This window comes from Fundulus heteroclitus, chromosome 8, assembly GCF_011125445.2.
Source record: "Fundulus heteroclitus isolate FHET01 chromosome 8, MU-UCD_Fhet_4.1, whole genome shotgun sequence".
NCBI lineage: Eukaryota > Metazoa > Chordata > Actinopteri > Cyprinodontiformes > Fundulidae > Fundulus > Fundulus heteroclitus.
In genome coordinates this window covers 24,512,763-24,526,943 of record NC_046368.1, presented here as the reverse complement: position 1 = coordinate 24,526,943, position 14,181 = coordinate 24,512,763, and the positions used below count along the sequence as shown (strand labels likewise).

General features: G+C 41.6%; 1 protein-coding gene and 1 pseudogene across 1 annotated transcript; one reads left to right on the top strand and one right to left on the bottom strand.

Moving 5' to 3' along the window:
- The first annotated feature begins 1,042 nt into the window (after positions 1 to 1,042).
- LOC118564026 lies at positions 1,043 to 2,850 on the top strand (annotated as a pseudogene).
- Positions 2,851 to 5,768: 2,918 nt separating this feature from the next.
- LOC118556457 (putative methyltransferase C9orf114 homolog) lies at positions 5,769 to 13,287 on the bottom strand. Its single transcript, XM_036140408.1, has 12 exons — positions 13,186 to 13,287; positions 13,061 to 13,100; positions 12,043 to 12,156; positions 11,805 to 11,964; positions 11,625 to 11,714; positions 11,496 to 11,545; positions 7,690 to 7,820; positions 7,475 to 7,547; positions 7,269 to 7,367; positions 7,073 to 7,175; positions 6,765 to 6,912; positions 5,769 to 6,653 (listed from the first exon to the last, which is right to left on the bottom strand). Exons 1-12 carry the CDS (start codon positions 13,231 to 13,233, stop codon positions 6,576 to 6,578), a joined length of 1,134 nt encoding a protein of 377 aa, XP_035996301.1. The 5' UTR covers positions 13,234 to 13,287; the 3' UTR covers positions 5,769 to 6,575.
- Positions 13,288 to 14,181: the final 894 nt, after the last annotated feature.

Below are 14,181 nucleotides of genomic sequence, written 5' to 3'. Positions count from 1 at the left end.
TCTCTATTTTATGTTGATTGTTTTGCCAAATACGACTGTTTTATACAAGCAGGCAATCCCAGTAAAATGCTGACAGGTGAGAGCAAATTAAATTGAATAGATGTATTAAAATTACCAGAACGGTGAGGAAATAAACAAAAGCAAAACAAAATGATGATGGGGATGTAAATAAGGTGCGATAGTTAAGTTTCATTATCTTGACATACATTTCTTAATTTCTCTCTATTGATCATTAAGTTTGCATTTTGGATTTCTTCTTGAATCAAACCCATCACAGCTTAGAAGACAGCATCACACCTAGCCACGGAGTCAACCACACTCCTCACCAAGATAAACATTTCTGTCGTCCCTGTAGAGTTGTTATCAGCAGCTACGTGAATCACTCTTAAGCCAAGACTCCTTTTGCAGGGATTTTTAGGCTAAGGTAGGAGCTCTCTGAGAGGACTCTTGAGATCTCTGTCCTTACGGAGCTCGGGCTATAGTGGCTAGAAGAAAGCCACAGTTGACAGAAAGCTAAAAAGAAATCCTAATATTGTTTGCCACAAACTGTGTAGGAACACGTGGAGGGAAGGGCCTCTGGTGGGATGACACCAAACCGAAGGTTTCAACCCACATTTTAAAACGCCATGTGTGGCAGAAAACTACACTGCACTCTTTTGTTTTGGTTTGTTTTCTTTTTGTCCCTGGAAGAAAACCTGTCAGAGCTTGTCACATTTTCAGATTTTCTTTTGTGACAGATTAGGAAAATGTTCGATGGACTAAACGTGTCGTGTCGCTACTGTTGCTGAACAGAGGGCAAGTGAATTAAAATCAAAAGCAGAGAACCTGGGTGTGCTTCGATGGCGCAGGGGTAGTGTGCACGACCCACATACGGAGTCCTTAGTCCTCGAACGCAGCTGACCCGGTTTCGATTCTGGCCTGTGGTCTTTTCCCACATGTCTTTCCCTCTCTCTCTCAAACCCCTTTTCCTGTCAGCCTACTTTGTAAAAGAAAAATACCTCTAGTGCTACAAAAAAAAAAACAGAAAAACAATATTTAAAAAAAGTGGAGAACTGCCTATTTAGTGCTCGACTGCCTGATATTTATCCTTACCTGCCTACTGTTGTTTACGCCGCAGGGTCAACAGAGCCACCGGATGGTGATCTTCTTCGCCGTCTTCATCCTGACAACACTCCTCATCCTACGGCTCCAACAGCAGCAACGATGGTATCTACATCCCCTTTCACGTGGCCATCAATCACGCCGCCAAGACTACAGACCTCAAAAAGTGGTCTGGTGGAGATGGCTACATGCCAGTTCATGGTAACAAAGTAAGCCGCTCAAAGCAAGTGCTGCAGCTTGTGGCAGAATGCATGAATCAGAATCTCCGTAGGTGAACGCGAGAAAGAGAAAGTGTAATCTGATTTTTACCAACGGTTAGGAGATAAAATGGTCCTGCAAATGGCCTTGATAAAGCACTAAAAGTAGCAGGCAGTAAAAAACCACAAGCCTCAGGTATGTTTGCCAAAAGCAGGTGGTACACCTGTGTTAACCTGCATTCACCCGTCTTATGTGTCCCCAGTAAATGCCCCGGTTGGGTGACCTCCTGCAGCACCGTGTCACATGTGTCGGCTCCCCGCCGTCGCTGAGGTTCACATCATTTTAACGCGTTTCCTTTTTTAAGGTTTCATGTTGCCTCTCTTTCAGAGTATGACCCTGCACTGTCGTCACTGTGCGCTAGTGACAAGCTCCAGCCATGTCCTTGGCAGCCAGACGGGGGACGAGGTTGACCGAACCGAGTGTGTGATCCGCATGAACGACGCCCCCACGTCCGGCTACGAGTCCGACGTCGGCAACCGGACCACCGTTAGGGTGGTAGCCCACGCGCCAGCGTTCTCAGGGTGGTGCGCAGGCCCAACGAGTATCTGCGGCGAACCGACAGGAACTCCACCATCATCTTCTGGGGACCCCCCGAATAAGATCGGGAAGGACGCTAAGGGGACTTGTTCAGGTTGATCAGAGGGTCAGCATGACCTACAGCAACGTGTCCGTTTTTCACCATCACACCCACCAAAATGCGAAAGTTCGATAGCCTGTTTACCAGAAGAGACAGGGCGGGACAGGTGAGTCTGGGGGGGACGTTCATCGCATCTTGCCGCTCACAGCCTCCTTTTTAGTAACGGTCCAAATTTACTGTTTTTTTTTGTACCTTCCTGCAAAGACAAAAGTCTCACTCTTGGTTGAGCACCGGCTGGTTCACAATGGTCATAGCCATTGAGATGTGTGACAACATCAAAGTCTACGGGATGGTGCCGCCAAATTACTGCGGGTGAGTGTAAGCATGACTGATTGTACGTAAACCTTTCAAAACGCAAGAGAAACGGGCAACTTTAGCGCAGCGTGTTTGGTGTTGAACTGAAAATCGTCCAATTCATTCATTCATTTCCCGTTAAACCATTACATAATAGTAGCATTAATGCTGTTTTCCAGAAAAAAAACTGCGTCCAAGAAGGTGCCCTACCACTACTACAAACCCAGGGGGTCCGACGAATGTCTGATGTACCTCCAGAATGAAAGCGGCCGCAGGGGAAACCACCATCGCTTCATCACAGAGAAGCAGGTGTTTGCACGCTGGGCCAAGCAGTACAACATCACGTTCACTAACCCCAAATGGTGAGAGAGGAGAAGCGAGGCCTGCGAGGAGACAAGCACAACGGACTTAGGTTCACGGTCTTTCGAAATGAGACATCATAAATGCGTTGGTCCAGAGAAGACGGTGACGACGTGGAAGACCTTCAGTTGGACTGAATGACGAGGAAGATGTAGGGAAATGTTTCTGATTTCAGGTATTAAACTTTTGAAGTACTGTCAGTTCTGATCGGAAAGTTTACACACTGAGGGCATGAATGTCCCTTTTTCCCAGGGTGGAATTATTATACAACCAACGGCTTCCCAACCAAAACTTGGGTGCACAGATTTAAATGTACACTAGATTTTCTCTTCATTATACAGTGTCATAATTATACTATAAGCTCAGATGAATACGTACATCCTCTGTAATAGCCGGCTTAGGCTGGCAAGTTACCACCACACATTTTGGAAGAAACTCCTTTATTGTCCTACAGTAGGGAAATACGGGAGGACAGTGAGGCGTAACCGTTATTCTTTCTAATTTTGGCTGTTTTGAAAGAACTGGTCAAATTCGTTTAAATCTGTTTATTTTCTGAAGGGACCTACATTTGAAGCCCAGTTAACACCAGAGGTGGTAAAACTTCTCATCATGTGGGCCAAACGTGTCAAGTCAGAAGTACTCGAGGTCCAAAAATATAATTACCAAAAACCAAAAAAATATTTTCTGCTCCACAAAATACGACCAAGCAGTATTTGAATTAAACAACGTAGTTAAATTGTCTGTGAGAAAGGGATGGTCAAATCATTGCAGTTACAAAAGCTATGCATGCAACAAAAAAAAAAGAAAAAAAAAGGGTTTTTCACGTTTGCCTTTTTAAAAATGATCAGTGTGGAAATTCTTTTGGGCTTGATTCAGGTGGGGGAGGGGGGAATAAGTTTTCTCTGTTCTCAAAAATAACAGGATTTTAGTCGTTTTTCTTTGAAAACGCTCGCGGTATTTAGCCCATTTTATTAAGTGACTTATAAGCAGATTGTCGTGCACCAAAGTCTGCATCTGAGCAACGGTTCTTTGATCCGTGTGCTCCTATTTACTATGAAATTAAAGAGAATGTAAAAGTGTGTGATTATTAAAAGACAAGTAGTGTGTTATGCCCAACGTTTTCCATTTAAAGAAGATTTAAACTCACCTGTAATCATTTTACACTAATAAGAAGCCTCCATCTGCATCAACCATCTGTGCTGGTGGGCCAAATAATTCTTGAATTGCAGTTTGGGGATTCTTCATTATTCCATGAGCTTTGTACAATGGGAGCAAAACAACCCCACAGCATGATGCTACCACCGCCATGCTGGACTATTGGTGCCGTTTGCTTTGAAACCCTCGCCGTGCCTCACTCCTCGTCTCCTCTGCCCTTAAATCACTTCTCCAGAAGATGCTCGGTGTTTTCCAAGTGAGAGGCTGCAAATTTCAGTCAACACTGAAGCTGTCGATTCTTTCTTGGTCTCGTTCTTAGATCTTCAAGCGTTCCTTGGAATGTCCCATTGTTCCTAGTATTGGTTAATTCATTACTAATCACTTTAATGCTATCAAATTTTAAACTACCCGTTTAAAATGCTTCAGCACCCGTTGCTGAAGCATTTAAGGGAATCTATATATAATTTAGACCCTGTCTTTGGAGAGAAATAACAATAAGCTACATCTTTGTTATAATAAAAGAAATTAGTGAAGTTTTGTGTTGTAATAATGCTTCCACCCAGAAAAAAAAAACAGGTCAAATTATTAAAATCCCAGTCATTTATGCCCATGAGCGTGTGTGTAAACTGTCTCACAGAGTCTGTATGCCACATAGTGGGTGCCGTCTAAGGTTTTGTAAATAGAAAAGAGATAATTTTAAAGTTTTTTCCACATCTTTATATTTTTATGTACCTACTTAAGTGTTCTATTCATGCTGGAGGATTATATCGGCAGGTTTGTTTAATCTTGATTGATTAAGTGGCTTACATAACTGTAGTTTAGGTAGTTTTCATCCATTACAGCGAGAGATCATATTCTAAAAGTAAATAGCTGCCAAAGAGAAATTTCTGATTCAGCCTACAGGCCGATCCTTGTGGAGCCTTATGAGACAGCAGAGCAGTACGAGCACTGTGGTTCTGAGCAGGAGCGTTTTATCACCTTCCTAAAACAATTGGCTTAAGTCATTTTTTTGCCAACAATTTGTTTTTTGTCTAAATCTATTGTTTTTTTGTATTGTCTGAAAAAATTTTGGGGAAAAATATGACCTAGGCCAATATTTTAGGAAGGTGACTATTTTAAAACCGCACAGCATTGCAGATTCACAACCAATGCCTCATCGGCTTAAACATTTTATTAAAAAAAAAAAAAAAAAAAACATTTTATTAAGCTAAAGATTTGCCACATTTGAGCTCTGAGATTTGAAACCGGACAGTTTTAGGTGCATGCCTCCAAATTGTAAACAGAATGTATCCCATCATGTTTTATCTCAGTGCTTTATTCTGATTCAACAAATTAGAAGGAATGCATTTATTAACCGTATTGCCTTTTAGAAACAATTGTTGGGATTATTCGTTCATCTTTGTGCTTTTATTAGTTCTGCAAGCCCAGTTGTTTTCTGCTGGGGATCATGTTATTAAAAAAGAGAATGATTGATTTTTTTTTTTTTCTGGGATCAACTATCAAAATCCAGTTGCCTGCAAAATGTATGCAAATAAGAGAAATCATTTTTACATCACTGGAATTTACATGGAGCAGGCTTTTACAATGAAGGAGGGGAACAGGTGCAATGTCGAACACAAAGGAGGCCCATTTAATTTCGACGCAGCTGTTAAGGAGAAACATTTTACAGCACTGTCAGTTATGTCGGGACAATAGAGATTATATCTATAATAAAGATTTGATGCACATTGTACTAGCTCCACCTGCCTGCACCTAATTTAAAACCCTTTCCTTTGAGAAGCATGACTGCCATACAGTCAAAGCAACAACCGTTTAACTGCAACCTGCAAAACAAAAAAGATGCATTGAAGCAGCAGTTGCACGCAGCATGCCCTGGAGCAGGAATGTGTACAGTGAAAACAATCTGCAAGATGCAACCTCTGATCTGCTACTGAGAAAATACAGCGCTTTTCAAACGTATTCGTACCCTTGGACGCTTTTTATTTTATTTTCCAACCACAGCCTTCACGATAGTTTATCTGACTGATCAATAAAAAGGAGCACTTAAATTGTGAACATGAAGGAAAAGGAACACATAGCTTTCAAATAAAAATCTGAAAAGTGCGGTGTGCCATTTGCATTCAGCCCCCTTTTAATCCAACGCTCACTAAATAGTATCCACTGCAACCATCTGCTATGGATCTGTCAATTAGTCTCCAAGTTCTTTAATCTTGGTATAAATAAATTGGAAGAGATAGCTAAATACACAGCAGCCCACCTTTCAGCAGGACAACCACCCTAAACGTACATATGGAACATCATGGGAATAGTTTTGATGAAAACAGATGGATTTATTGACTCAGGAGGCCACTTATCACATTATTGGTAATTTTGAAACCCATATATCCTTTTTCTTCAACTTCAATTATTCACTGCTTTTGTTTTTGTATTAAACAAACAAACAAAAAAATACACAGAGGTCAGTGGTATAATTTAAAAAAATGCATAAGGGAGATGAGAGCTTGAACAAGTCACCAAATCCCAGTTTAGAAAAGCTAATGGGTTGCATTTTCTCACCAAAACTTCAGTGTGGTTTTCTTTCATATCCGTGCTGCTTGGTAAAACATTTTTCAAGACATACGATACACAAATAAAGCCTTTTCAGCTTTATCTAAATATGTAAAAATGAGTTCAGACGCTTAAAAAAAGAACTTAGACTAAATAACACTGATTACTTGTACAGCCAATGTATGTTTACAGGAGGTAAGTATCAAACAGTGATGCTCATTTTTCATGAACTAGTGGAAATGTCTGAAAAAGCAGCCGTGATCTTCTGTCTCAGCGCCGCCATGGATATTAGGATAGCCTCCTGGTGACAGAAAGAATCACTAAATCACCACAGTGAGCAAAACAGGCAACCATGCAACAAGTTTCCAGTGCAACTGGCTTCACTTCATCCAGACAGAGAATTGTGTTTTACCTCGGTTCTAATGGTCCTGCTGCCCTGACCGGGGCAGGTGTTAAGGTAAAGATCAAACAAAATGCTGGGGTCGGTCACATCCAGGTTCTGGTCTGCCTCCAGGCTGGCTTCCAAACCCTGAAGACCTCCAAAAACCACCAAAAGGTGCCTAAGGAATGGAAAAGTGAAACCAAGTAGCAGCAGGTTAGCACACAAAAAAAAAAAAAAAAAAAAAACATCCCAGGCTAAATGTTTACCTGTAGATGCCTCAGTTTGCACCTGGCTGACTGACACACAGAGCTAATCATTTAATGAGCTTTGAGCCTTACTTGAACGGTGACAGCGTTACTTGGTCCACGCTGCTTCCTCTCTCCGAGGTGCCAACGGTCAGGTCATACCCTTCCTTATACGGACTCTCGGTGAACACTGAACCTGAAGCAGGAGAACCAACCAGCGGTGAGAATGTTTCTCGCCAACGTGTGTCAGAGTTGCACGGTAATGTGAAGCGGACGCCAGGACACGTACTCAGGCAGGAGGCCAGGCGGACCGTGTAGCCCCAGTAAAGACCGCCTTCTGTCCTGGGCACATGGGGAGCCACGACGACGCCTTTGTAAAGTCTGCTTTCTGGGTGCACACACGGACACAGGCTGAGCTGATGCTTTTCTACGTGATACGTTATACTGCAGTGGGGGAAAAATAACACGCAGCACTTTCCGACAGGGAAAAACTACCTGGATTCTGTGTCTTATTGAGCTTCACAGTGACTCGTAGGTCTGGCTGCAGCTGCTTATCTATCCGGACGTCCTGGTTAGGAAGATTTTGACACAGTCAGTCCTCTTTTACACACACACACACACACACACACACACACACACACACACACACACACACACACACACACACACACACACACACACACACACAAAAATAGTGGCGCCACAGTCACCTTCCTCATCCCACAGTTTACCAACGAGCCCTTCCCCTGTTTGGGCGGCTTGTTGAGGACTCTTCCTTCCCGGTATTCAGACTCTTCGTCTATCCTCATGTGATGAGGACTGTCCAGCGGATTGAGCAAACCTGCCGGAAGATAAAATGGACCGACTTGAAACAGTGTTCCCTTTGGCCTGTTATGGGATTTAGACAAAAAAAAAAAAAAAAAAAAACTGCACTCTACACATGAATTAAAAAAGGTGAATCTAAGGCAGATTTTTTTCCACTAGTGTTATCAGTGTTTTAAACAATAGGGAAAAAAGGGTCTGAAAGCTTATCTGATAAGCACACCTTCCTTTCTAATGTGGTGCCTTTTGCAGTCCGGATATAAAGATATGGAGAATTGTATGTAATTAAAGGAAAAATGATTTGATTTACAGACTTTAAAGTCTAACAGTTCTATCTATCCATCCCTCACAGTCCATCTATCGTGCCGTACATCTCTTTCAATCACAGCCCATGCATGCAGCTCTGCAAGCATTATCAATTTATTTCTCCATCCATTTGTTAGTTTGTTACTAATCCATCATTCCTTGCATTCTTCTCTCATCCATCCACTTGTCCTTCATCCATTCATGTGTTTCACGATCTGTTAATTCATCCATCCACATAGTCAAGCATGTATGCATCTCTCCATCCACTGTTGCATTGGTCCCATCTAAATTTTAATGAAGGTGAGATGTTCGGGAGAACAAGTAAAAACGCAATGATTTGCAAATCCTTTTCAACGTATATTCCATTGAATACACTACAAAGGTATATAATGTTCATATTAATAAAATGTATTGTTTTTCTGAAAATATTCACTCATTTTGAATGTTTTGAATTCTGATCATTTCAAATATCTGCAACAGACTCCAGAAAAGCCGGGGAAGTTTAAGAAACACCTATGAATAGGTAATTGGAAACAGGCGAGTGTCATGATTGGGTATAAAAGTAGATTCCAAGAAAGACTCAAACATTCGCAAGCGAGGATAGGAAGAAGTTCGCCACTTTATGAATTACTGCGTGAGAAAATAACCCAACAGTTTGAGAACGCTTCTCAAGGCAAGTGCAAGGAATTTAGGAATCTCATCCTCGACAGTCCATATTATCATCAGAAATTCTGAGGATCTGGATAAATCTTTGCACGTAAATGGGAAGGGTGATCTTGGATCTCTAAGGCATCACTGCATTAAAAACTAAGATCATCCTTTAAAGCACAGGTGTCAAACTTAAGGCCCGCGGGCCGAATCCGGCCCGTCAAGGTAAATTATCCGGCCCTCAAGAGCCAAAAAAAAAAAAAGGCATATCATGTCATAAATTAGAGGTATATATCCTTTTAAAGTGTCTAAATTGGCTAAAACTGTGCCTCCTGTAAGTGTAACTCACCGCAATATCAACTTTTCTTGCTGATAAACTGTATAAACTGGGCCTAAGGGTGCTATTTTTATGTTGCTGTGCATTTTTTATACTTCTATGTAAACTGGAATGAAATTATGAAATGAAAAGTATCGTCTATACACGTGCTACTGGCCCTTTTAATGACTTCATGATGCCAAAGTGGCCCCATATAGAAATGAGTTTGACATCCCTGCTGTAAAGGATATCATCACGTAGGCTCAGGAAAACTTTGGTAAACTATTGTCAATTAAAAGTTGCTCACTACATCTGTAAGTGCAAGTTAAAGCTCTAGCATGCAAAGCAAAGGCCATAAATCAACACCCAGAAACGGCGCAGGCTTCTCTGGGTCTGAGCTCATCTGAGAGGGACTGACGCAAAGAGGAGGAGGACAATCGGGGTTGCTATCAGAGCAAAGTTCTAAAGTAACCATCTATGATGCTATAGGAGTGTGTTAGTGTCCATGGCATGGGTAACATTCACATCTGTGAGCAATGCCTAGGCATGTTTCCATCCAATTCTCAAGCAATTTTTTTTTTTTTTAACGGCTGAGTCCCTTTGTCGGTTTACCGGTGCCTGTTGCTTTCAGAGCTATTTTCAAGCGTTATGGGAACATTCAGGAAGACGCCGGCAGCAGAAACAGCAGATCAGTTATGGGAGGTAAATGATCGCTATGTTAGAACTAATTTGATGAAAAGTTCCCATTTCCTTTTTAGCGCATTTACCGTTTTTCAAAGAAGCAAAAATGTTCCACATTGCAAAAAAATAAATAAATAAATAAATCACCACTCTTGATGAAAACTTTTGAGCGTCTTGTTTTAGATTATATCAACTCCCAGATCCCTGTGTCAGTGGATCCGCTCCAGTTTGCATACAGACAAAATAGGAGTGTGGAAGACGGCATCTCATTTACTTTGAACTCTGTATACGAACATTTGGATGAGGGAAAATCTCAAGTTTGAATGCTTTTTATTGCTTATAGCTCTGCTTTCAATTCTCTAATCTGAAAACACTTGAATGGAATGACGCCATGTGCAAATAGATGTTTTACTTTTTTAACCTATAGACCTCAAAAGGTTAAGGTTAGCGACTGCCTCTCAGAACTTACTGTAAACACTGGTTCGCAACACGGTTGAGTCCTTTGTTGTACACTTTGTACACTTGTGATTGTGTTGCATCAAACCCGAACAACTTGATAATTAAGTACGCAGATGATATAACTATCAATGGTCTGATTTCCTCATATGAAAACTCTGGTTACAGAACTGAGGTGGAAAATCTAGTGTCTTGGAATAAGGAAAATAACTTGGTCTAAAACCTTTGAGCTGGTCTTTGATTTTAGAAAAAAAGCAATCCCTTTTACCCGTTTTTATAAATGGTATGGAATTACAAGTTGTTGAAAACTAAACCTTTCTTGGTTATTTGTTTGTCAAATGACCTCAGCTGGAATTTGAATACTACTGAGATTGTCAAAAAGTCTTGACAGTGGCTTTTCTTTTTGTGTAAATTGAAAGATTTTACCAGTAATGAGCAGATTCTCTTAAATTTCTACCGCTGTGCAATAGAAAGCCTTCTGACAAATGCTATCGCAGTGTGGTTCGGAAATGTTTCTGCTAAAGAAAGGAAATGTTTAAACCGAGCACTCCACTCTGCCAGGTGAATTATTGGTGAGGATTTGCCAGTTCTGGAGGACATTTATCAATAAAGACTTTGCTCTCAGGCTTTAGCTATCATTAAGGACCCTTTGCATCCTGCCAGAGACCTGTTTGAATTTCTCCCTTCTGGGAGACGGCATTGAGCAATTAAATGTGGGATATTGTGCCACAATAAAAGCTTTACTCCTCAAACTGTGATGATTTTAAACAAAAAAACTAAGATGAATAATAAAAGCACTTTTGTCTTTTTCTTTTATTTACAACTACAGGTTGTTCAAGAGCGAGCGAGCCGCCAGAACTGACAATGACTCCTAGATAAGTGTCGAAACATCTTCAGACAAACAAAACTAAAGTCTGATCGCCTAAGGTTTAAGCCTGCTACTTTGAAATGACCCTCAAACAGATTGAGAACTGAGTCGAACATGGGAAGAACATACAGTTGCTACGGCAGTTTTTAAACTTTTTAGGATGTTAAGGGCTTACAGAAAAACATGTTTAGTTAATCCAGTTCAACAGGATTTTGGCTGCAATGCAAACAGGTTTTATTTTTAGCATAACATACAGGATGCGTTCAGCCGAAACAGCGTGCCATGGTGCTGTGGGTGGGTTGGATCTCATATCAGTCTTACAAGGCCAACCCACAATGTCAGCCCGTCAGGTTTTAGCAAATTCAGCATAAAAAAATTAAAAAAAAAATCTGCAAAAATGATGACTGCTTTAAAATTACCTGCATATTGCAAGTCTTTATGCATTGGGAAAAACCACTTGCGTAGATACCTGGTGGAGAACAGAACCTCAATGTGACAAAGTGAAGCGTCGACCGCAACAGTAGTGATTTAAGCGTCGCTGTACGTACTGCGGACACTCCACGTACTGGAGTATTCTGGCAAGCTGAATGCATGCGTGGCCCTTCTTTCCAACACCTTTAAATTCTCCCTCAACGCTCCTGGAGAAAGCCAGCACCCAAAGCATCAGTCAGCGCTGCGACGGTTCAAGGAAGACTTCCGATCAAGTTTTTCCTTCTCAGACAACTTACTTGACATCTTCCCCGAGCTCGTCGAACACAACGACCTCGTCAACGTTGAATACGACGCAGGCGCGGGCGATCTGTCCCGCCAGGTACGTTCGGAGCTCAGGAGACTGAGCGTTGTCTAGGACGGAGCCCGGGAGGGCCACGCTCACCGTGTAAGCGCGACCTGCAAACACATGGGCATCTGCTTACAGCTTCCTGAGCCAACAACAACAACCGATAATCCATAAATGATGACCGTTACCTTTGTTACTCTGGCTCTCCTCCTGTTTCGCTCTCTCCGCAGCCTCTCGTTGCTTCTGCTTCTCTAACTGTTTGATGAGTTTAGCCTTTTTCCACTGCTTCTGTTTTTCCTTTACTGTTAGGAAATAAATATTTACAACCAGTTATATGCAGAAATGGAATTTCCTAGGTCGTAATTTTCATATCTTCCAGTCTCCTCATACGCTTTTACACATAATTTAGATGGAAAAAGAATCTGATGACAGCTGGAGATAGGCACCAGCACCCCTCGCGACCCCAACAGGGATACATTTCCTGATAAGATGCGGTTCTGGCTTTATGAAAATCGCCTTTTTTTGGACATTCTTTATAGGCGTGTGCTTAAAACAAAAATGTCATATTTTGACAGCTATGTGCCAAAGCTGTAGCCTATCTCTGATGTAAGACATTCTACACTGTCCGGGAATACAGTTTGTGACCAGTGAAATTATTTTTGCATCAATTCAGTGAAAAAAAATGAATACTTCGTTAATCCCAAATAAAAATGAAATGCAACTACTGGGAAGTCTCCAGAACAGTGTCACCCTTCTTCCTCAGCTTGTTGGGCTTCTCTAAATCACCGTCTCTGAAGCTGCTTCCCCAAGAGACACTGCACTCCAGTCCCCACGACAGATTTATCCAAGATATGCAGCATTTTGCACATGAAAGAAGTCTGGTTGGTACTCAAAGCTACAGCTGTGCAGAGTGAAAAAGGTGTGGTGAGAGTACACTCCCCTGTGGTGCTCCTGTGATGCTGACTACCTGGTTGGACACGTGACCCTATAGCGAGTGGTCCATCTGTCAGTCTCAGCTCCAGGTGATTGCTGATATTCTAACTTAAAACATTTCATTACGCGTTTAATGGAAACCAGAGTGGTCCAGATTACATACCGCCGATGATTTACTCAGAGATTCGCAGAGGAGATCGCTATTTTAGCTGGATATTAGTAAAACTTGTTAGTGGACATGCAACTGTGTTAGCTCAGTTAGCTTCTACTCACATTCTGCTTTCCTTTTCTTCCAGGGAACTTGGTCCCCGAACTAAAAAGCAGGAAGACGCCCATTAGGACACACGACGATGCGCACGACACACACATTAATACTATAAATTATAATATACCAGCACCTGAGAGGACGCAGATTTAGGTGTTTTCTCGCCACTATCGGTCGACATTTCTTTCTCACGTGGGTTTATTTATTTGCCGGTTGACTTCCGCATTTACAGGAAGTCGAAAAAATAAAACTAGTATAATATAAAGATTAGTTGTGTGGTTAGCAGTTATTTTAGTCAGGATGTGACTCAATTGAGGAACTGTAATTTTCAAAAACATAGCTGAAACACATAGCTTGTGAATCTTAACTAAAGTAAAAGCAGAGGAAATGATAGCTAATGTTGCATTCAATGTGCCTCGGAAAACGAAATTAGGCAGTGGGGTAAACCCGAGTAAAAAGCGTTCCAGTGGATACAGTCGGATAAGTCGAAATTCCAAAATAAAACCCAAAATGTTAGACTCTACTTTATTAGGTCCCCAAAGGGCAATTCGTTTGCAGCGAGTAATAGTAGTAGCAAGCAACCATCACACAAACAACACAGACAATAGAAAAGACAGAAGGATAAGAAGCGACTTATAAAAGTTAAAGGAGATCAATCTAAAACACACATTTGCAAACAAATAAAAGACTGGGGCTAAAACTTGAAGTAAAGGTAAACGGTAAAAGCGGAAGTTGAAGTTAGAATTAAAGATAAAATGCAGCAATTAGATAGCGGCCTTAAATCAGGACCTGGTTTGATTTAAGGTACTGACTGTACAGCCAGTGACTGTAGGGACAAAAGAGTTTTAGTCTGTTGGTTCGACACCTTGATAGGGCGTATCTCCTATCTTAGGATTCCAATATGGCAACGTAGTGACCTGTCTCCGGCAAACATCTGTCCCCGGAAATGTCCCCGATTTTAGTGTATTTACCCGGTCCTCCCGTGGCCCTGGTGTTGTAGAAGTGTTGAGCCGAACACGCCTTTCCCGCCCCGTCGGCGTTGCAGATCATCCAAAACAATCCAACCCCAAGACAGAGATGCTCAACAAAATCAGAGATGTCCCCGGTTTTCATCAGAGAAATCTAGTAA

Excerpts from the sequence above, each read along its gene's own strand:
- LOC118556457 (XM_036140408.1), bottom strand. The coding sequence starts at position 13,233 with ATGTCGACCGATAGTGGCGAGAAAACACCTAAATCTGCGTCCTCTCAG. Across the intron at positions 6,913-7,072 it reads GTAACGCTGTCACCGTTCAA|GCACCTTTTGGTGGTTTTTG; the intron begins GTAAGGCTCAAA and ends TCCATTCCTTAG. Across the intron at positions 6,654-6,764 it reads GCAGGACCATTAGAACCGAG|GAGGCTATCCTAATATCCAT; the intron begins GTAAAACACAAT and ends TTCTGTCACCAG.